General features: G+C 43.2%; 1 protein-coding gene across 1 annotated transcript; it reads right to left on the bottom strand.

Moving 5' to 3' along the window:
- Nucleotides 1-159: 159 nt before the first annotated feature.
- Nucleotides 160-21,910, bottom strand: LOC132874443 (casein kinase II subunit alpha). Its single transcript, XM_060910625.1, has 13 exons — nt 21,741-21,910; nt 20,083-20,259; nt 18,978-19,089; nt 18,795-18,896; nt 18,119-18,169; nt 13,043-13,102; nt 12,858-12,941; nt 12,632-12,742; nt 12,341-12,442; nt 11,450-11,550; nt 10,097-10,245; nt 9,883-9,972; nt 160-3,236 (listed from the first exon to the last, which is right to left on the bottom strand). Exons 2-13 carry the CDS (start codon nt 20,181-20,183, stop codon nt 3,118-3,120), a joined length of 1,182 nt encoding a protein of 393 aa, XP_060766608.1. The 5' UTR covers nt 20,184-20,259; nt 21,741-21,910; the 3' UTR covers nt 160-3,117.
- Nucleotides 21,911-22,462: the final 552 nt, after the last annotated feature.

Raw genomic sequence — 22,462 nt, 5'->3', positions numbered from 1 at the left:
CAAGTTGACGGTTAAACGCTGAAATTACATACTCTTTAAAACTGAAAGACAAAATCAGAGCTACGAGCCGCTCGAGAATGACACTCAATGCTGATTTTTTTCAAGCTTTTCTAAAAATTATATAAAAGGACATTAAAGAAAAAAACTGTACACGTGCAATAAATAAAACACATTTATTTACACAAATATCCTGAAACACTACTGCTCTACAGGAGGACAGAGACATATATACAACCATGAGTGAGAGGGTGCGTGTGTGTGTGTCAGATTTACATCATGGATAAACGCCGGCAGTTCAAAAAAAAAAAAACCCAAAACCCACAATACTGAGTAAAGATCTTTCTGATATGTTGAAGGGGCGTTAAAATCTTCTCAGAAGTGGAGAAAAGAAACATCGCACTACTGTAAAATAAAACAACTCCACAATTCTCATCATGAACTCGTGTGTGTGTAATTTGATGGATTTCTGAGTGAGTCTGTTTGTGTTTTTGTGGAGTCACTGAACAGTCTGAGTGAAGTGGAAAGCTCTGAGGATGTTGGTGTGATGTCACTGAACGTGTCTCAGTTTATTGTACACTGTACAATTTTCACCTAAATCTTTTCTACACAACTTACACAAGATCTGCATTTTTCCATTGGCTTTAATTTACAAAAGGAAAATCATCTACGTGAGGAACGCTTCTGAAAGCCTCGAGATTTTTTTCCATAAATAAGCGTGTACAAATCAAAAGTTTGGGATTTAAACTTTAAATCCAGATGCACGCTCTGAAAGGCTTCTTTTTTTTTCCCCAAATGCATAAATTAAGAGAAAGCTCACTGACTGGTTACCCAGTACTCTCCATCAGCCAATCAGAGTGCAGCTCTGCCTGATGAGAAGAATAAAATGACATCGAATTAATACTTTTGGATTGAAATTAAATATATTTATTTCTGCCTTTAAAATAAAAAAGAACATCTGAAGAACCGAATCCACTGAAGTGCTCATCTGAGGAGGATAGCAGCAGGTTTCAGAACATAAAAAAATTAGTTAGAAAAGTGATATTGCCATGTGAAGTGTTTGTAGACAGTAAACACTCTGTGGAGATTAATTTCCTGTTGCAGGATCCCACACGATGGAGAGATGACGATCCTGCAGAATCTAAACACACATGATTCTGTTTAAAACACCGCGGTGTTACGGTCATGAGGACGCAGCGAGTGTTTAACAGGCAGCACCAGGACGAGTAAAACTCTACAGCCATCGAGGTTCAGCAATAAAGCTTTTACACCAACACGGAGCTGAAAACCTCGAAACAAACATGTGAGATTAGAGTTTATTTGCATAATCACGATTTATTGTTGAGGAAAGAACAGACGATACATCAAGAAATGATTACGATCTTGTTTATGACGTTGTTGCGTGTTTATGCTACGACACTGCTGATGTTAAGTGAGGAACGATTTCTCGTTTTGCACGAGACGCACCGGAGTGAACAACTCAGGTGAAAATATAAAGCAAAATGAGAGGAGAAGAAAAGAAGGTTAACAGAAAAAAGATAAAAACAAGAAACAGAAGAAAAGGAAAAGAGAAAAATAAGAAACAAAAACAAGAAAAGGGAAATAAAGAACAAAAAAGAATCTGAATGAAAACGACTTAATGTTTGCACCTTTATTTATTTATTTCTGCTCTGGGGCGGCACGGTGGTGTAGTGGTTAGCGCTGTCGCCTCACAGCAAGAAGGTCCGGGTTCGAGCCCCGGGGCCGGCGAGGGCCTTTCTGTGTGGAGTTTGCATGTTCTCCCTGTGTCCGCGTGGGTTTCCTCCGGGTGCTCCGGTTTCCCCCACAGTCCAAAGACATGCAGGTTAGGTTAACTGGTGACTCTAAATTGAGCGTAGGTGTGAATGTGAGTGTGAATGGTTGTCTGTGTCTATGTGTCAGCCCTGTGATGACCTGGCGACTTGTCCAGGGTGAACCCCGCCTTTCGCCCGTAGTCAGCTGGGATAGGATCCAGCTCGCCTGCGACCCTGTAGAACAGGATAAAGCAGCTACAGATAATGAGATGAAATTAGATTTCTGCTCTGATTTGTTAAATAGAAAAAAATGTAAAAGAAAACTAAGAAAAACAAGAAGGAAAAAGAAATATAAGAAAAACAGAGAAAACGAAGAAGTAAGAAGGAAAAAAATGGAGGAAGAAAGAAAAAAATCAAACAAACAGGATAAAGAACAAGGAGAAAAATAAGAAGAATTAAAAGAAGGCTCCTGATGAAAGCTTCCTGATGCTTGGGCCCCTAAATAAACTATAAAACCACTTTAATTCCTCAGATTAATCTTAAAACATGTTTGTATTTAATTCTAATTCTTTTCCAGTCAAATTTACTTTAATTTTCCAGGCCAATAAAATAAAATAAACCATTATATTAAAAATAAAGACGTCAGAGCTCCGAGTGTGCATCAGAGGAACCTCTCAGAGCTTCTGAGGTGTGAATGTTTCGTGATGATTCACATCCTGTGTTTGTGTGCAGTAAACATTTTCACAAACAAACAAACAAACAAACAAACAAACACTGACATGTGGACTGGATGGAAAATCCGGACGATGTTTTGTGATACTGAAGCTGAGCAGCGTGAAGGAAGAAACATGTAAACACTGAACATGATATTTTTTCCCCTTTAGGCTCAACGATCGACCTGGTGGAACTGTGGTTCTACAAAAAAATAAAAAATCAATTAAAAAAAATATCACTGGTTCTGTGTCGGTGAAAAAACAAAACAAAACACCAACCTGATTTGTGATTAGCCGTGTTTGAGTTTTTAGCGTAGAGCTAATCCTAAATCAGCTTCACACACACTTTTCCTTTCTAACATGCGGGAAAAATGTGCTTAACATCATCATTCCATCTCTCTCTCACACACACACACACACACACACACACACACACAGAGTAGTCCGTACGGTTCAGGTAACTGTTAAACCAGTAGAGTTTGTTTAACTTGAGGTGAATGTTTATGAGTGTGGCGTAGGAGAGAGAAAAGGGGGAGGGACCAGGAAGAGCAGGGGGAGGGGCATACAGAGGAACACTTTTCCAATCATCCCCTGCAGGCTGAAGCGAGAGGCCAGAGGCTGTCCGTCCCTCGGGGTCACTGTGTGGCTCCGGCAGCAGCGGTGGGCACGACAGCGCTGAGGTTATTGGCAGCTGAGAGGACGGGCGAGCCGGCGAGCGGGCCCAGAGCCGTGGAGGCAGGAAGAGCAGCGATCCCTGTGGGGGAGGGGAAATAAACAAGGGTATTAATAATAAAACAAATAAACACACACACGCATAATAATCCAGGAATGAGATCATCATGTTAAAGTTGAGTTCAGAATCAACATCACTCCGTATTACTCTCATCAAAGGCTTTTACTCGATCATCAACTTTAAAGGTTAATAAACTAATCCAATACACACAGGCTTTAGGAACAGGGTTTCCCCAGGTTTGACCACCATAAATTTAAGACCTTTTTAAGACCACTTAAATGAGAATTAAGACCTACATCGCACCCATTATGCGGTCATAGAACACCAGATCAAATTCCCAATAATGACAAATGTTTCAAGTAAAAATACTTTTATTATAAAAGTTATATACTTAAGTCATTATGTGCATTGCTTGTCGAATCTTCACATTCAAGACAAAAAACCAAGTCTAAACCTGGAAGAAAGGAGCACAACGTAGGGTCCACGTCATGGCCTTAAAGGAACAGTCCACCATACTTCCATAATGAAATATGCTCTTATCTGAATTGAGACGAGCTGTGCCGTACCTCTCCGAGCTTTGCGCGACCTCCCAGTCAGTCAGACGCAGTCAGACGCGCTGTCACTCCTGTTAGCAATGTAGCTAGGCTCAGCATGGCCAATGGTATTTTTTGGGGCTGTAGTTAGATGCGACCAAACTCTTCCGCGTTTTTCCTGTTTACATAGGTTTATATGAGCAGTGATATGAAACAAGTTCAGTTACACAAATTGAAACGTAGCGATTTTCTATGCTATGGAAAGTGCGCACTATAATGACAGGCGTACTAACACCTTCTGCGCGCTTCGACAGCGCACTGATACGGAGCTCAGATATCAATGCGCTGCCGAAGCGCGCAGAAGGTGTTAGTACGCCTGTCATTATAGTGCGCACTTTCCATAGCATAGAAAATCGCTACGTTTCAATTTGTGTAACTGAACTTGTTTCATATCACTGCTCATATAAACCTATGTAAACAGGAAAAACGCGGAAGAGTTTGGTCGCATCTAACTACAGCCCCAAAAAATACCGCTGGCCATGCTGAGCCTAGCTACATTGCTAACAGGAGTGACAGCGCGTCTGACTGCGTCTGACTGACTGGGAGGTCGCGCAAAGCTCGGAGAGGTACGGAGCAGCTCGTCTCAATTCAGATAAGAGCATATTTCATTATGGAAGTACGGTGGACTGTTCCTTTAAAAAGGTACACAAAAATGCAATCGGCATACCAACACATTAATGCCAAAGGTGTGCACTCACCAGTCAGAAAGCCAAACTGAGAGCCTCACTCGAGGCCTAAAGAACTGTCTCTGAACTAATTATGACCGTGCACCCAGAGATGATACTTAAAATAAAAAAGTGATGTGGATGTATTTTTTTTTTCAATAAAATATCAAAACATTCACAACACTCTAAACAGACAAACTCTTTGTCTTAATTTCCCAGCACTTGCTTCAACCATTTTACATTTTGTACCCTTGTAAACGAGGGAGGGAGAGAGATACAGAGGGGCATGGATAGATAAGAGATGAGGGGGATAGATGGGAAGAGAGATAGAGATAGATAGATCAATAGAAAAGAGGTAAGCCGAAAGTCTCTTAAAGGTGCACAAAAATGCAATTGGCGTACCAATACATTGGTACAATGGTGTGCACTCACCAGTCAAAAAGCCAAACCGAGGGCCCAACTCAAGGCCTAAAGAACGGTCTCTAAACTAATTATGACCATGCACCCAGAGATGATAAACAGACAAACCCTTCGTCTTAGTTTCCCAGCATTCAACTTGCTTCAACCATTTTACATTTTGAAGAATAAAAAGAAATGTAAATACTCCTAGTAAACAAGGGAGGGAGGGAAGACATAGATGTGGAGATGGATAGATAAGAGACACAATGAGAGAAATCCACCAGTTGCCTCATTAACGTCTTTGACCAACTCCGTTATATAAGGAGCAAGACCGAATTTTGTTCTGTAAGACGTTTTGTTTTTTTCCACAGGAGAATGTTGTAGCGACTTCCGAGTCTGGGAACACAGCCTTAAAGAGTTCGCTTATGCCCTCATTCGAGCTGTACGAGTGGTGTTCCGTAATTGTCTTTAAAATCCAGAGCACCTCTGCCTGAAGTGTTGGGGTTCCACCGACACCCATCATGCCACTGCTCGGCCCTTGTGTTGTTGCTAGCCTTGCCGATGGTGTCTGGCTTGGCTGATGCTGCTGACGTTCGACAGTGGTGCTAGTGCAGGGGTGGGCAAACTTTTTGGCTCAGGGGCCACAATGACTTTTGAAATATGCCAGGCGGGCCGGGCCAACACCAAATTCATACATATCGAACATAAACCGGAAAAGCTTTAGTGTTATTGTAAGGCCTTCACTGACAGAGACCCAAATGCAGATCAGATTGACATTTATTTTAGTTCTCAGTCAACAAAGGCAGAGCAGAAAAATGCTTGCAGTTCAATAGATTGGCACTGGATCCATCCAGAAATGTAATACACACGTGACAGTAAGAAAAGTAGCACACTTAATTCTTAAATTACATCTTTGAGCTGCCAGGATGAGTAGGATGCCAGTGTATTTGTATATTTGTATCATTTTATACACACAACTAAATTGCATATCATTAAATTGAACTAAATTACATATCAGTACATATCATTTTTGTACATTTCACTGAACTCGTAGATTTACACCCGAGTGTTTTTTTTTAACCATCCACTTCCAGCCTGCCAGTCCAACCAGCCACCATTAGTAGGAGAGGTACCACACCATTCCAAAATGTTTGCAGTTCAACAGTTTGGGTACCACACCATGCCAACATGTTTGCAGTTCAGTGGTTTGGCACTGGATCCATCCAGCCCACAAAATCAAACAAAACAGCTCAAGAAAGCAAAAAACTCCAAACTGGTTTTCAGGTTCAAAGTCACTCACTGAAATATTTCCAGTCCTCAAAAAATCAAAACACAGGTTTTCATATTCCAAAAGGCCACTCATAGATCAGAATAACCTCCACAGGCAAAAGTCCAGGAACAGATATAAGCAGAAGCAAGGTCAGCTGCTCATAATACACCTATAATAGCAGACAGGGACATACAGTGGGGCAAAAAAGTATTTAGTCAGTCACCAATTGTGCAAGTTCTCCCACTTAAAAAGATGAGAGAGGCCTGTAATTTTCATCATAGGTACACTTCAACTATGAGAGACAGAATGAGAAAAAAAATCCAGAAAAATCACATTGTCTGATTTTTAAAGAATTTATTTGCAAATTATGGTGGAAAATAAGTATTTGGTCAAAAACAAAAGTTCATCTCAATACTTTGTTATATACCCTTTGTTGGCAATGACAGAGGTCAAATGTTTTCTGTAAGTCTTCACAAGGTTTTCACACACTGTTGCTGGTATTTTGGCCCATTCCTCCATGCAGATCTCCTCTAGAGCAGTGATGTTTTGGGGCTGTCGCTGGGCAACACGGACTTTCAACTCCCTCCAAAGATTTTCTATGGGGTTGAGATCTGGAGACTGGCTAGGCCACTCCAGGACCTTGAAATGCTTCTTACGAAGCCACTCCTTCGTTGCCCGGGCGGTGTGTTTGGGATCATTGTCATGCTGAAAGACCCAGCCACGTTTCATCTTCAATGCCCTTGCTGATGGAAGGAGGTTTTCACTCAAAATCTCACGATACATGGCCCCATTCATTCTTTCCTTTACACGGATCAGTCGTCCTGGTCCCTTTGCAGAAAAACAGCCCCAAAGCATGATGTTTCCACCCCCATGCTTCACAGTAGGTATGGTGTTCTTTGGATGCAACTCAGCATTCTTTCTCCTCCAAACACGACGAGTTGAGTTTTTACCAAAAAGTTCTATTTTGGTTTCATCTGACCATATGACATTCTCCCAGTCCTCTTCTGGATCATCCAAATGCTCTCTAGCAAACTTCAGACGGGCCTGGACATGTACTGGCTTAAGCAGGGGGACACGTCTGGCACTGCAGGATTTGAGTCCCTGGCGGCGTAGTGTGTTACTGATGGTAGCCTTTGTTACTTTGGTCCCAGCTCTCTGCAGGTCATTCACTAGGTCCCCCCGTGTGGTTCTGGGATTTCTGCTCACCGTTCTTGTGATCATTTTGACCCCACGGGGTGAGATCTTGCGTGGAGCCCCAGATCGAGGGAGATTATCAGTGGTCTTGTATGTCTTCCATTTTCTAATAATTGCTCCCACAGTTGATTTCTTCACACCGAGCTGCTTACCTATTGCAGATTCAGTCTTCCCAGCCTGGTGCAGGTCTACAATTTTGTTTCTGGTGTCCTTTGACAGCTCTTTGGTCTTGGCCATAGTGGAGTTTGGAGTGTGACTGTTTGAGATTGTGGACAGGTGTCTTTTATACTGATAACGAGTTCAAACAGGTGCCATTAATACAGGTAACGAGTGGAGGACAGAGGAGCCTCTTAAAGAAGTTGTTACAGGTCTGTGAGAGCCAGAAATCTTGCTTGTTTGTAGGTGACCAAATACTTATTTTACAGAGGAATTTACCAATTAATTCATTAAAAATCCTACAATGTGATTTCCTGGATTCTTTCCCCCCATTCTGTCTCTCATAGTTGAAGTGTACCTATGATGAAAATTACAGGCCTCTCTCATCTTTTTAAGTGGAGGAACTTGCACAATTGGTGGCTGACTAAATACTTTTTTGCCCCACTGTAAATGAGGGGCGGAGCAGACACCCAAAAGCACACGGTACTTAAAAACAAACACCAGCACTACAGCAGCCACCCACGACAACCAAAATTACTAAGAGTTATACTTTTTATATTATTATGTCTGTAAACATGTGACTACCATCTTATTACAGCTCCAACATAATTTTAAAAAGAGAAAGTGTTAATACTCACATTCACTCAGCAACCGCTGAGCTGTATTCGTCCGTTCTTGCGCTGACTGGTTGTTAGCATAATTAGCATGCTTGGAGGAAAAGTGCCATTTGATGTTATATTCCTTTAAAACTGCAACGGTTTCTTTGCAAATAAGGCATACAGCCTTTGATCGGACTTCAGCAAAAAAATATTTAGTTGTCCATTCTTTATTGAACACCCGGCACTCACTGTCCACTTTTCTTCTTTTAGGACCACTCATTGTAAAGTTTTATCCTGTGTTCTCGAGATCATCAGTGGCACGGGCGCCAGAATGACTTCCATGGCACGCGCTGCACCACTCTGCAAATGTAATCTCGCATGAATACGACTGACTGGAAAGACGGATCTCTAGAACACCTGTCTACGTGATAACACTGAAGCTATATTAAATATAGATCTGCTCAATCGCGTTTATATGATTGTCTTCCGCGGGCCGGATTAAAAACGCCAATGGGCCGGATGTGGCCCGCGGGCCGTAGTTTGCCCACCTCGGTGCTAGTGCCAACTCCAGGTGCATTCGGAGATTGAACCATGCAGAACTGAGCGATGGGCTGGTGGCGGTGGAGGGCAGATGCAATGTGCTTTGAGCTCTTCATGTGAGACTCTAAAGCAAAATGACCTATAGTGGACAACTTGAAGGCCTTTCGACAAACACAGCCTCTTGCTTCAACGTCGCTTCCAGGAACCTCCCTCACCCAATCACGATATCTTTCATCTGAAAGCCACTGCTGATTAAAACGACACTTCCCCATGCTGCGATTCACGGAGTCTCCTCTCCACCACGGACTCCGACGATTGCGCCAGCGCGAAAATGTATCAATATTGTTTCTTTCTTTGCGCATACTCCAAGAAATTCACTGATGTTACGCAAAACCCACGTTTTCACATTGTAGAATAGTATGAGTAAATTTAAGACCTTTGTTTAAAAAATTAAGACTTGGGCAAAGCAATTTAAGACTTTTTAAGGCCTTAATTTTGGAATATTAAATTTAAGACTTTTTTAAGACTTTTAAGACCCCGCGGCTACCATGAGGAATCAGACCCAGAATATACCTTAAAAAGGAGAAAAGGAAGGAGGAGGAGGAGAAGAAGAAATGAGAAGCAGAGAAGAAGATGAAGAAAGAAGGAGAAGACTGTGGAGGAGAATGGAAATGAGGAGGAGGAGGAGAAGAACGTGGAGTTGGAGGGAAAAGAATAAGGAGAAAATTATGGAGGAGAATAAAAAGAAGAAAGACAAGCTGAAGAAAGAAGGAGAAGCTTATGGAGGAGAATAAGGAGAAAGACAAAAAGAAAGAGGAGACAAAGGAGGAGGAAAGAGGAGAAAAATATGAGTAAAGGAAAGATGGAAGAGAACAAGAGAGGAGAAGATAAGATGAAAGACAAGGAAAAGAAGAAAGAGAGACAAGAAGGAGCAGGAGGAGGAGAGAGGATTAGGAGAAGAGATTAAGAAGGAGGAGAAGAAGGAAAGTAGGAGACAAACGAGAAGAAGAAAGACAATACCTACGAGAAGAAGGATGAGGAGAAGAGAGCATAATAATAATAATACAAGAACTGTGCTCTGACCCCTCTAATGTGTGTGTGTGTTTTAATGTGGACACTTCATGACAGCGTCACCTGTGTGGTCTAAATGGCTGAAAGGTGAAAGTGAATCTCAGGGTTTATCCTGTATCTGAGTGATGAGTGGAGGAAGTGAGAGTAGTGGTTCTGCATGACCTCACTTCCTGTTCTTACCTGTGATCAGTGTGGCGGTGCTCACTGCGGTGTTGAGTGCTGGAACATTAGCGGACCCCACCATGCGAGACTGATCCTTCACCACAGGGTCTGAAGTGTGGAGAAGAGAGGATGGGGAGGGGGAGGAGATGGAGAGGGGGGTTAAATTTACAGCATGAAGAGAAAAGAACTCAGAGGCAGGACTAAAATAAATCGGCAGTGACGAGCAGCTCACAGAAGTAGGGATGCTCCATGGCCTCCCGCGCCGTCAGTCGGGCCTGATGGTCATATCGCAGCAGTTTATCCAGGAAGTCCAAAGCCTCGGGACTCACCAGGTGCTGATTCTCACTGTGTACGAAGCGCTCCCATCGTTTACGCGAATGTCTGCAGCGACACAGGCGACAAGAGGAAGGATACGGAATATCAGGAACCCCGTCACACGGAGTTACATCACATTACGAAGCTATACTTTTCCCCGACACACAAGTTTTCCTATCATTCACAATGGAAGCTTTCTTACGTCCAAAAATTAAAAAGAAACTAAAAAGTAAATGTAAAAATGTCACTTAGTTTAGCATTAACTCATCCCTCTGAGCTTCACATCTGCGCTGATATAACGGTACAGACAGAAGCCGATATTCCAAATGACATGCCACATTTTTTCTCCTTTGACTGGATATTACAGGAAGACTCCATTTCACACAGACTCTGGTGATTAGAGTTGCTCTGTCGAATCAAAATGCAGTTTTATAGACAGAATCTGGACCGAAAGAAAATGGGAAAAAGCCTGGCCTGATCAGTATCCCGCCCAACGAACACAGCATTCCATACAGTATCTTTTCTTTTTTGCCATAACTGGGTCAGGGTCAGTAAAATTACAATTTAATATACAATATGAGAAAGAGGAGAGGGAGAGAGAGAAGGCGATAATATATTAAAAACATATCGAAAAATGTATACTCCAGTATTTCATATTTGTTGTTCTTCCCCACATTTCACCATTCCATACATTTCAGTATTCCTTTCTTTTCCCTCTTCATGTGTTGCTATTCCACACGCTTCACTGTTAATACAGTAAACTAATAAATGAAACTTTATTAATAAAAAGTCATCCATATACATCAATACCCCATACGCGTCGCTATTTCCGATGCTTCACTATTCTGTACACTTCACTATTCCCAATGCTTCACTATTCCCAATACTTCGTTATTCCATACGCTTCGCTATTCCCGATGCGTCGCTATTACGTACACTTCGCTATTCCATACGCGTCGCTATTACGTACACTTCGCTATTCCATACGTGTCGCTATTCCCAAAGCTTCACTATTCCCAATGCTTCGCTATTCCGTCCACTTCGCTATTCCCAATGCTTCGCTATTCCTGCTATTAAACAATAAACTAAAACAAAACACTTTATTAAAGCCCATAAACAAAAAGAAATCAGAGTTTTCCTGGTGCACTTCAAGCTGTCTTTATTTATTTACTTATTTATGGACAGCATTTGGTTCCGGTATCTAAACTCCTTGATACTTTATTGATACTTGATACTCTGTGAGCTTGTCAGCTCATCCGCACACACTCACCTTCCCAGGATGTCATTGAAGCGAGGTTCCAGCTCAATGTTGTATTTGTCGATGTAATCGTAGAGGTCTTCAGTTCCGAGGACTTTGGCTATTCTCACCAACTACACAGAGATCAGAAACACAACAGCGTCATTAATCCGAATGCAAATCCTGGAGTAAATCATTTTTTTTTTACATCTGGATCCAACAATTCACCAAATATGCAGGAGATGCACAGTCCTGCTGCATCACACATACTAGGTTTTGTCTGCCATCTTTGTTAGTGATGTCCATAATGAGTGGTTTGTCTTCTGCAGTTCATACTACAGCCAATCAGATGGTCTTAATGAGAAGCATGGAAACAGATGTTTATGGTGATCATTCGACAGAAAACTCATTCCAGTTGGTTGTGTGATGATTAAAGTGCATCTGCACTGCTACACAAGAGTGACTAGTGTAAACACAAGATGGTATTTATTTATTTATTTTAATGTAGCGCATCCCTGTGATTGGCTGGAACTGGAGATGTCAATGATCCAATATTAGCAAAACAAACAATACAAAACCCAAAATGGATCAGATATCAAGGAAAAAAAAAAGAAGAATGAATTCGATCTGATTCTGTAACAAATAGAAAAGACTGGAATTGAATTTGGAAAAGATTTTGATTCGAACTGGAGATGTTTAGTCATGTTAAGGAGACATGGCTAGATTGTTAAAGAGAAGAATAATTGAGATAAGTATGGATGGATATGTGCTGTTGATACTCAAAGCTTCAGTATTGTTTTCAGAAAACGCTGGTATTGTGCGGTCTCTTTAGACGAGATCACTGCGACTTTTTTATTGTTTGCTGATTTGTTAAAGACTCGCAAACAGGTGCAGAAGCTCAACAACGGCATAGACGCTGTTTACCTGGTCATAGTTGTCATGGCCATGGAAGAAAGGCTCCTTCCTGAAGATCATGCTGGCCAACATGCAGCCGAGACTCCACATGTCCAGACTGTAATCGTACATCTGGAACGCAGGTATGAGACGCGGATAATTAGAAAACGAGCTGGGCTTCATTAGACTCATGTTGTACTGAATAGCATGATGACAGCAGCTAATGATCTGTCCTGATATGAAGTGTTCAGATTTCTGTTATCTGAATTTAAGAAATGAAATAACACACTGGCTATTTTAACGTAAAATTCTTTCTCTGACCTGATAGTCGACGAGAAGCTCTGGTCCTTTGAAGTAGCGTGAGGCAACTCGGACATTGTACTCCTGTCCCGGGTGATAAAACTCCGCGAGACCCCAATCAATAAGACGCAGCTGAAGGGAATTTAAAAAAAACAATTACACTGTTTAATATGGTGGGGGAAAAAAACCCGAAACGAAATACAGCTCGACACCATTTCAGCTGGTGCTGTGAATCTGTCCTGCGTACCTTCCTGTGTTCGTGATCAATCATGACGTTGTGTGGTTTGACGTCTCGGTGCATGATCCCCATGCTGTGGCAGTAATCAAGGGCCTGCAGAAAAAAAAAACCCAAAAACCATTAAATATAAATATAATGAAAGAGAAACACGAGTTTATTCCGCATAGCTAGAACACGACTGGTTAATGTTCTACCTTCAGGATCTCGTACATGTAGAACCGAATGTCGTAGTCCGTCAATGTCTGATAGAGTTGCTGATAAGATAGAAAAGGAAATATTTAAAAAAATATATGCATTTACACAATGAGAATAAAAAGCACTGACCATGCAGATTTACTGTATACATGATTAAAAAAATATATCACAGTACATGAGACATAAACAAATACACAAACAAACAAACTAGAAGGGCACTCAGAGAGCGCTGATGTCCACCAAGGCCAATCTCACAACATTAACGAAAGTGAAACTACATTTTTGGCTCCCCAAAAACATAACAGGTTTTTCCTTGGCCTAAGCTACACCCTTTCACTAAGTGTCATGGAAACTGGGGTGGTAGGTTTTATGCGATCCTGCTTACAAACAAACCGCACTGAAAACATCACATAACCTCCTTGGCGGTTATTCCACACAAATTAAGCAAAACTGTGACACAATTAGGACGACACTCAGCAGACGCTCATCTTAGATGTGTAACTTATTTTGTAAACAGAAGACAGCAAGAGGATGAAGAATAGGAGCGAGCGGACCAACATCCTGAAAGAGGCGGAGACACAAATCACTTCCTGTCAGAACTTTTGAAATAAAATCAGATTGAAAACAGGATGCACAGATTTGAGTTGGACCGTTAGCCTCGAGTTAAAGTGACAGGCTTTGTATCCAGGTGAACATGTGCACAACTAATCACCACAACTGACCCCATGAGCTCAACTAAACCTGTAGGAGAACTGTGATTCAGATCGTGATTCGACCCCAAAAGATCATCATGTGACCATTTGACCAAATCTCCCACCCTTAATAACAATATGCATCATGATAAACAAGTTAACAAACGACGTGAACAAATTACAACACTGAAAAGGAGAAGCGAAAATGATCAATTTTACAGGTTAAAGTGCATATCACGGGTAAATTCAGGAGCAAGATCAATGTAATTCTACTATTTTACATTAAACTTTGGTCAAATATGTCACATTTTGCATTTTGTGCAATTTTTTTTACCTTGCACAATACCAGAAAAATTCAGTTGAAATCAAGCCATTTGAGGCGAACTGGTCCGCCTCTGAAAAAACTTCGTCTCGTCTCGTCTCGTCTTCTTCCGCTTTATCCGGGACCGGGTCGCGGAGGCAGCAGTCTAAGCAGGGAAGCCCAAACTTCCCTTTCCCCAGACACCTCGGCCAGCTCCTCGGGAAGAACACCGAGGCGTTCCCAGGCCAGCCGAGAGACATAGTCCCTCCAGCGTGTCCTGGGTCTTCCCCGGGGCCTCCTCCCGGGAGGACATGCCTGGAACACCTCCCCAGGGAGGCGTCCAGGAGGCATCCGAAAAAGATGCCCGAGCCACCTCAGCTGATTCCTCTCGATGTGGAGCAGCAGCGGCTCTACTCCGAGCTCCTCCCGAGTGACTGTGCTTCTCACCCTATCTCTAAGGGAGCGCCCAGCCACCCTGCGAAGGAAACTCATTTCGGCCGCTTGTATCCGCGATCTTGTCCTTTCGGTCATTACCCAAAGCTCATGACCATAGGTGAGAGTCGGAACGTAGATCGACCGGTAAATTGAGAGCTTCGCCTTTTGGCTCAGCTCCTTCTTCACCACAACGGACCGGTAAAGCGACCGCATCACTGCGGAGGCTGCACCGATCCGCCTGTCGATCTCACGCTCCATCCTTCCCTCACTCGTGAACAAGATCCCGAGATACTTAAACTCCTCCACTTGAGGCAGAACTTCTCCACCAACCTGGAGAGGGCAAGCCACCCTTTTCCGGTCGAGAACCATGGCCTCGGACTTGGAGGTGCTGATTCTCATCCCAGCCGCTTCACACTCGACTGCAAACCGCCCCAGTGCATGCTGAAGGTCCTGGTTTGAAGAAGCCAACAGGACAACATCATCCGCAAAAAGCAGAGATGAAATCCTGTGGTTCCCAAACAGGATTCCTTCTGGCCCCTGGCTGCGCCTAGAAATTCTGTCCATAAAAATTATGAACAGAACCGGTGACAAAGGGCAGCCCTGACGGAGTCCAACATGCACTGGGAACAGGTCTGACTTACTGCCGGCAATGCGAACCAGACTCCTGCTCCGTTCGTACAGGGACCGGACAGCCCTTAGCAAAGAGCCCCGAACCCCATACTCCCGAAGCACCCCCCACAGAATACTACGGGGGACACGGTCGAATGCCTTCTCCAGATCCACAAAGCACATGTGGACTGGTTGGGCAAACTCCCATGAACCCTCGAGCACCCTATGAAGGGTATAGAGCTGGTCCAGTGTTCCGCGACCAGGACGAAAACCGCATTGTTCCTCCTGGATCCGAGGTTCGACTATTGGTCGAATTCTCCTCTCCAGTACCCTGGAGTAAACTTTCCCTGGGAGGCTGAGAAGTGTGATTCCCCTATAATTGGGGCACACTCTCCGGTCCCCTTTCTTAAAAAGAGGGACCACCACCCCAGTCTGCCACTCCAGAGGCACTGTCCCTGACCGCCACGCGATGTTGCAGAGGCGTGTCAACCAAGACAGCCCCACAACATCCAGAGACTTGAGATACTCAGGGCGGATCTCATCCACCCCCGGTGCCTTGCCACCGAGGAGCTTGCAAACCACCTCAGTGACTTCGGCTTGGGTAATGGACGAGTCCACCTCTGAGTCATCAGCCTCAGTCTCCTCAGTGGAAGACATGACGGTGGGATTGAGGAGATCCTCAAAGTATTCCTTCCACCGCCCGACAATGTCCCCAGTCGAGGTCAACAGCTCCCCACCCGCACTGTAAACAGTGTTGGCAGAGTACTGCTTCCCCCTCCTGAGGCGCCGGACGGTTTGCCAGAATTTCTTCGAGGCCGACCGATAGTCCTTCTCCATGGCCTCCCCGAACTCCTCCCAGTTCCGAGTTTTTGCCTCCGCAACTGCCCGAGCTGCAGCACGCCTGGCCTGCCGATACCCGTCAGCTGCCTCGGGAGTCCTGGAGGTTAACAAGGCCCGATAGGACTCCTTCTTCAGCTTGACGGCATCCCTTACTTCCGGTGTCCACCACCGGGTTCGGGGATTGCCGCCACGACAGGCACCGGAGACCTTGCGGCCACAGCTCTGAACAGCTGCGTCCACAATGGAGGTAGAGAACATGGTCCACTCAGACTCAATGTCCCCCGCCTCCCTCGGAAGCTGGGAAAAGCTCTCCCGGAGGTGGGAGTTAAAGACCTCCCCGACAGAGTGCTCGGCCAGACGTTCCCAGCAGACCCTCACCATACGTTTGGGCCTGCCAGGTCTGTCCAGCTTCCTCCTCCGCCAGCGGATCCAACTCACCACCAGGTGGTGATCAGTTGACAGCTCAGCCCCTCTCTTCACCCGAGTGTCCAAGACATAGGGCCGGAGATCAGATGAAACGACTACAAAGTCTATCATTGACCTCCGACCTAAGGTGTCCTGGTGCCACGTGCACTTATGGACACCCCTATGCTCGAACATGGTGTTCGTTATGGACAAACCGTGACTAGCACAGAAGTCCAATAACAAAACACCACTCGGGTTCAGATCGGGGAGGCCGTTCCTCCCAACCACGCCCCTCCAGGTGTCACTGTCATCTCCCACGTGAGCATTGAAGTCCCCCAGTAACACAATGGAGTCCCCAGTCTGAGCACTCCTCAGTACCTCTCCCAGGGACTCCAAGAAGGCCGGATACTCTATACTGCTATTTGGGCCATAGGCACAAACAACAGCAAGAGCCCTCTCCCCAATCCGAAGGCGCAGCGAGGCGACCCTCTCGTTCACTGGGGTAAACTCCAACACATGGCGGCTGAGCTGGGGAGCTATAAGCAAGCCCACACCAGCCCGCCGCCGCTCACCACGGGCGACTCCAGAGAAGTGGAGAGTCCAGCCCCTCTCGAGGAGCTGGGTTCCAGAGCCCAAGCTGTGCGTGGAGGTGAGCCCGACTATCTCTAGCCGGTACCTCTCAACCTCCCGCACAAGCTCAGGCTCTTTCCCCCCCAGCGAAGTGACATTCCATGTCCCAACAGCCAGCCGCTGTGTCCGGGGATCAGGTCGTCGAGGCCCCTGCCTTCGACTGCCACCCAATCCACATTGCACCAGTCCCCTACTGCTACCTCTGTGGGTGGTGAACCCACAGGAGGTCTGAAAAAACTTGGCATTTGGATTTCCCGTTAAACATTGATTTTCGTGGCGTCACGTGCGGGACGCCTCCCTCTGAATCCTACGTCAGCGCTGGTTTGTTTATGAGAAAACGACCTGGTGGTTTTCTGCAAATTTCTTCAACGTTATCGCGCAATTATTAAAATGGTTAACAGATGTATCGTAGGAGGGTGTAGCAACACCAATCATGACGGGATTAGTACTCATCGTTTCCCAAAAGACCGGACAATGAGAGAGAAATGGGAGCACTTGGTCTACACAGGCTGTGCACTGAAACCCTGCAAGCTCGCGCAGCCTGCTGGCGCTTCTGCGGGTGACGTCACGAATCTGGCCCCAGAATCCCTTGGGATTTTTCCAGACGCATTTTTTTTTCCTGCTGTAGACAGATGGCCTTGTGCAAAATTACCCTTCTGGATGAGTGTGTAAAGGGACATACTTTCATGTAAAAAAAAATTTAATTGGTCCAGAATATGCACTTTAAGGATAAAATGTTATCAACCAAAGAGCTGCTTCCAAACCAGGGGTCATAATTTGTCCAAAAAAAAAAATTCCTGAACATACAATAAGCCACAGATTTCAGAAAAGTGTATTGTGACAAATGATCATGATATTAGTTTGATATCATCATATCGCTCAGCCCTGTGGTAAAGCACTGACCAGATACGTGCTGATAATCAAATACAGGATATATTGTGATATTTTACATACGATATATTGTTACTTTTGACATTTCAAATATTGGCACACTTTCTCAGTGTTCTAATTTGCCTAGAAGCTTTATTAAGAAAGAAAGAAAGAAAGAAAGAAAGAAAGAAAGAAAGAAAGTCAAGCAGTTATCAAACTGTGCTCCATTTTTATTTTTGATACAGAAGCACGGTAAAAGGGAAGCAATAACTATGTATTATTTTAGTAATTACCTTAAAGTCTGTGTTGTTCACGTGTTCAAAAACCAAGGCAGGAGTTCGGGACTGTAGAGTCAAACAAACATCGATTATTCAGCTCACCGTGAAAAAAAAAAAAACCTTGACATGGTTAAGTTTTCTTTCTGTATGGACACGTTTATGGAAGGACTCTCCAGCATCATTACCTTGTAACACTCACAGGTAAAGCTGGACCTTTAAGTTTACAAGGAATTTAAAAAAAAAAAAATCCCTTGACAAGCTGCGTTTTTTTTTTTGTCTTAAGTTAAAGAGAGAGAAAAAACAGAGTCTGGTGAGGGAACGACTGTTTATAGCTTCTCTAACATAAGCGAGACCTTCAATATTAAATATAACTATAAATGGATAAAAAGTGTGTGTTGTTCTTTAATAAAAAATAAAACCATGTCAAATTGCTGTGGTGTAAGTGGAATAAAACACATCCAGTCATTCTTTTATAGGAAAATAACCAACTCTAGGGTAGGGACAGTAACTCTGCTTCATCACACCACCCTGCCACTGATTAATTTACTAGAACAGCACCACACACACATGATGTACTGCATTAAAGGACAGAATAAGGAGCTTGCAATATACTTTAGGGTTAAATAACATTCATTACTGCTTTTTAGGTTTCCAAGCAACTGAAACATAATAAAATTATTTTTATTCTCACCACCGGATCTTTGACGATGTCCACAAGCGAGATGATGTTTGGGCCTCCTCGCAGGTTCTCCAAGATCTTTATCTCACGCTTTATTTTCTTCTTCTTCACAGGCTGATGGACAGAGTTCGCACTGATTACAATCTCACACTCACACGTTTCCACACTTTGTGTTTAATAGTGCTGGACATTCACCTTCAGTATTTTCACCACCACTTTCTCATTGTTGGTGATGTTTACTGCCTCGAACACTTCACTGTATTTTCCGCGCCCAAGCTTCCGCACCAGCTGGAAATCATCCTGATTTCTACGAAACAAGTTCATATGATCAGAGGTTTGATAAACCAGAAAACTCCTGAGACTCAGAGAGAAAGACGTCTCCAAAGACATTTCAGAAGATTTTAAAAATCACGTCACAAGCAAACATTCGTCTCTCGTTTATTATCCACAGTGTTCATTACACTTAAGGACACGGGTCACACAGACAGAAGGGGAGACAGGACCATAAAGCATCGAGACAGATAGACAAGACTGAGGGCCCGTTTACACGAGGACGCTGTCGGGTAAAAACGACTAAATATTTTATCGGAAGTGCCTTTCGTCTACACGGGGACGGCGTTTCCGAGGCTGAAAAACGGAAAAAATTGAAAACGCCTTCCAGAGTGGATAAGTTAAAAACAGCCCCCGTTGCATATCCGTCTAAACTACCCAATATGTGAAACTCTGCTTGGATCTGCTCACGTCGGGTACGCGTTTACGTCATACATATGTCATAAACTGTACATGCCAGCCCGGGAAGGAAGAAAGTAAGTAAAAAAGTAAGAGCATGTCTGATTACATCGATCCAACAGACTTTCAAGCTGCTCTGGCAGCTTTAATAAACGTCCAGGAGTCCTTCGAACATCTATACCGAATCTGCACATATACCGTTAATGAACAGAGGCGGGTATAGTATGCTCTTACTTTTTTACTTACTTTCTTACTTACCATAGCCAGAGTAGTCAAAGTTTTCGCGGTGCAGATGTGCAGATCAGACAAGACGGAAGACGTTGCGCATGCATGCAGACATAGCGGAGGTCTTTCACAGCACCACCTAGCCGCCTGGCATGCACATCCAATTGAATTCCACACATTTATGCGTCACCGTATAGACGCAGATTTCCTCCTTGAAAACGGTCGTGTAGACGCAGAAAAAAGTGAGAACGAAAACAGACTTTTGCATTTTTGTTTCAGACCGTCCCCGTGTAAAGTGGGCCTGAAAGGTACAGAGACAGACAGCTCGGTGTGTAGTGTTCCGTACCCCCACTCGACCACATGTGACTCGTAATCCCAGTATTCCCGGGGCCGGTGTGTGTTCACTTCAGTGTAAACCCGTGCTCGGCTTGGCACTGGACCTGACATGTCCGACAGTTTGGCACAGGAAGAGACGACGACTTCAGAGAGAAACGGAGCGTTGAGGCGGCGATACCCCAAACACCTGCAGGACAGAAAAGCAGCGAATCAGGCATTTTATTATTAACCTTCAGAAAAGAAATGCTTGTACTGAGTTTCTTGTGGGCATGGCCTGTCCAGTGTTTTTTTCTTTTTCTTTTGACCAGAAGAGAAATGGTAGTAGCTCTATCCGATAGCTATATCCATCCACTGCTTACACCGGTTATGCTACTGAACCAATCCCAGCTGATTTCTGGTGAGACATGGGGAACACGCTGGACAGGACTGCAACTATAGATATTAATATTATACAGACACGAGTGTTTTACTGGGAAATACACCACTAGTACTTTTCATACGAGCTCCATCCAGGACATGGAGAACCGAAACCATGACATAAATCTCTATATCTCACTCATGAGGAAATCGATCAGGGAGTTGTTTTGATAAATTTGGGGACTTTGTGAATGTGTCGATATAATAAAAAGAAAATCACACATTGGCGTGAAGATATGAAGTTTACCTTCCCGTGTTGAAAAACTCGCATTTTTCAGACTAAATACATCACGGATCTGAGTGACATATTTCCCGATATTTCATTCTGATGACGTCACTCCCAGTGTTTTCCCGACACACGTTGTCAAAACGGTGAATTGGTTCAAAATTAAAATTATTTTAATGAGTTTTAAGAACATTACATGGTGGTGTGAAGATATGAAGTTTGTCTTCTCGTGCTGAAAAATATTTCCACTTGTTCACTTCACTCACTCGTGATCTGTACATTCACCACTCGAAGATAAACTTCATACCATCATGCCACAGTGTTACATCATATATAATTTCTAATACTGAGTTAAACACAAATAACACACTAATCAGTGAGAAAATAGTTTTCTTGATTTCTATGTTAAATGCTTGAACACAGGATTGATTTGGTTTCACTTCTGAGATTAATAATTCACTGATTAAAATCAGACAAATAGAACAAATGTGTACGAGTGGATTTCTGTGAGGAACTGCTGTCTGGATAAAAAGGAAAAAAATTTGATAAGCCAGAAAAGGAAAAATTAAACTAATGATATATCAGAAGAATTGCTAAGGATTTGCATTTATCTTCCATTTTAAAATTATGTAATTTATTTATATTTATACACAAACCACAAATTCCAGGCTCATTCATTTCTGCTATTAGAAGAGAGTTTATATAATATAATATAAAAGATGTTTACAACAACAAGACATTACGTTCATTTTAGAATAAAATAAACCCTGAGCTAAATAACTAAGCTAACCTTTGGCTATTACGTCATCTCATTAACATTAGCAATAATAAACTTATTAGCTGGTTTAGCATTAGCTTACACACTGTAATAGCGCTAACATGCTAATCGGCTAAAACGGTTAGCTAGCTAACAATTATTAGTTCAACCGGCTTCCTAGTTACCACAGGCTTAGCTTAGCCACAGCACCCGACTCCTGCTTTAAAGTTATTTTTTAATATTTGGAATTAAATTACATTCATTTTACCTCTCAGATGAAATCTAACCGGTGATAAGAAATCTCCTCACCAGCGTCACGGCAATTATTTTTAATTTTATCTTTATTTTCTGAGGTACCGGGTTTTTTCTTTTTTTTTTTTTTTTGCTGTCTCAGTGGCACACACAGAGCGCTAAGCGGCGCTCTGTACTGCGCATGCGCAACACACTTCGCTTGTCAGTGTACTGCGCATGCGTGAGGCACCTGCTGCCAAAGAAAGTGACAGAGAATAAGTGCGCATGCGCGGATAATTCCATTTACAGTAATATTAAACATATCTCTTATTATATATCTGAATTGAAAGAAAAATATTGCTTTCACGATTTTTTTTCTAATTGATTGTTGATATTCTTAGAATTTTTTTTGCATTTTATTTGTTTTTCCTGAGCCATGCTGGTGAGAAGTTTAAAGTGAGACAGCCTTTTGATTTCATAAAATCTATGAGATTTAGTTCCGTCTGAAATGTGGTGATTGTGATACATGTTCATTTCTGTAATATCTCACAAAATATCAGGCCATTCTGTGGCTGGGAAGTTATTTAATTTGAGGGGATTAAAGCAAATAATGTGCATGAAATCGCCAGCTTGGCGCAGTCAAGCAGACAGAGGAAGTCCGTGTGCGCATGCGCAGGTTCACCTTCTTCTTTTGGGTTTTACAGCAGCTGGCATCCACAGTGTTGCATTACTGCCATCTACAGGTTTCCCTTTGAGCGT

Source organism: Neoarius graeffei, chromosome 26, assembly GCF_027579695.1.
Source record: "Neoarius graeffei isolate fNeoGra1 chromosome 26, fNeoGra1.pri, whole genome shotgun sequence".
NCBI classification, from domain to species: Eukaryota; Metazoa; Chordata; class Actinopteri; order Siluriformes; family Ariidae; genus Neoarius; species Neoarius graeffei.
The sequence above is the reverse complement of the archived record's forward strand: the minus strand, read 5'-3'. Positions and strand labels throughout refer to the sequence as shown.

What these genes read in the sequence shown, in the direction of transcription:
- LOC132874443 (XM_060910625.1), bottom strand. Translation starts at nt 20,183, where the DNA reads ATGTCAGGTCCAGTGCCAAGCCGAGCACGGGTTTACACTGAAGTGAAC. An exon ending in TTGATCACGAACACAGGAAG is followed by an intron (nt 12,743 to 12,857) that starts GTACGCAGGACA and finishes AATTCCCTTCAG; the next exon opens with CTGCGTCTTATTGATTGGGG. An exon ending in TTCAATGACATCCTGGGAAG is followed by an intron (nt 10,246 to 11,449) that starts GTGAGTGTGTGC and finishes GTGTCGCTGCAG; the next exon opens with ACATTCGCGTAAACGATGGG.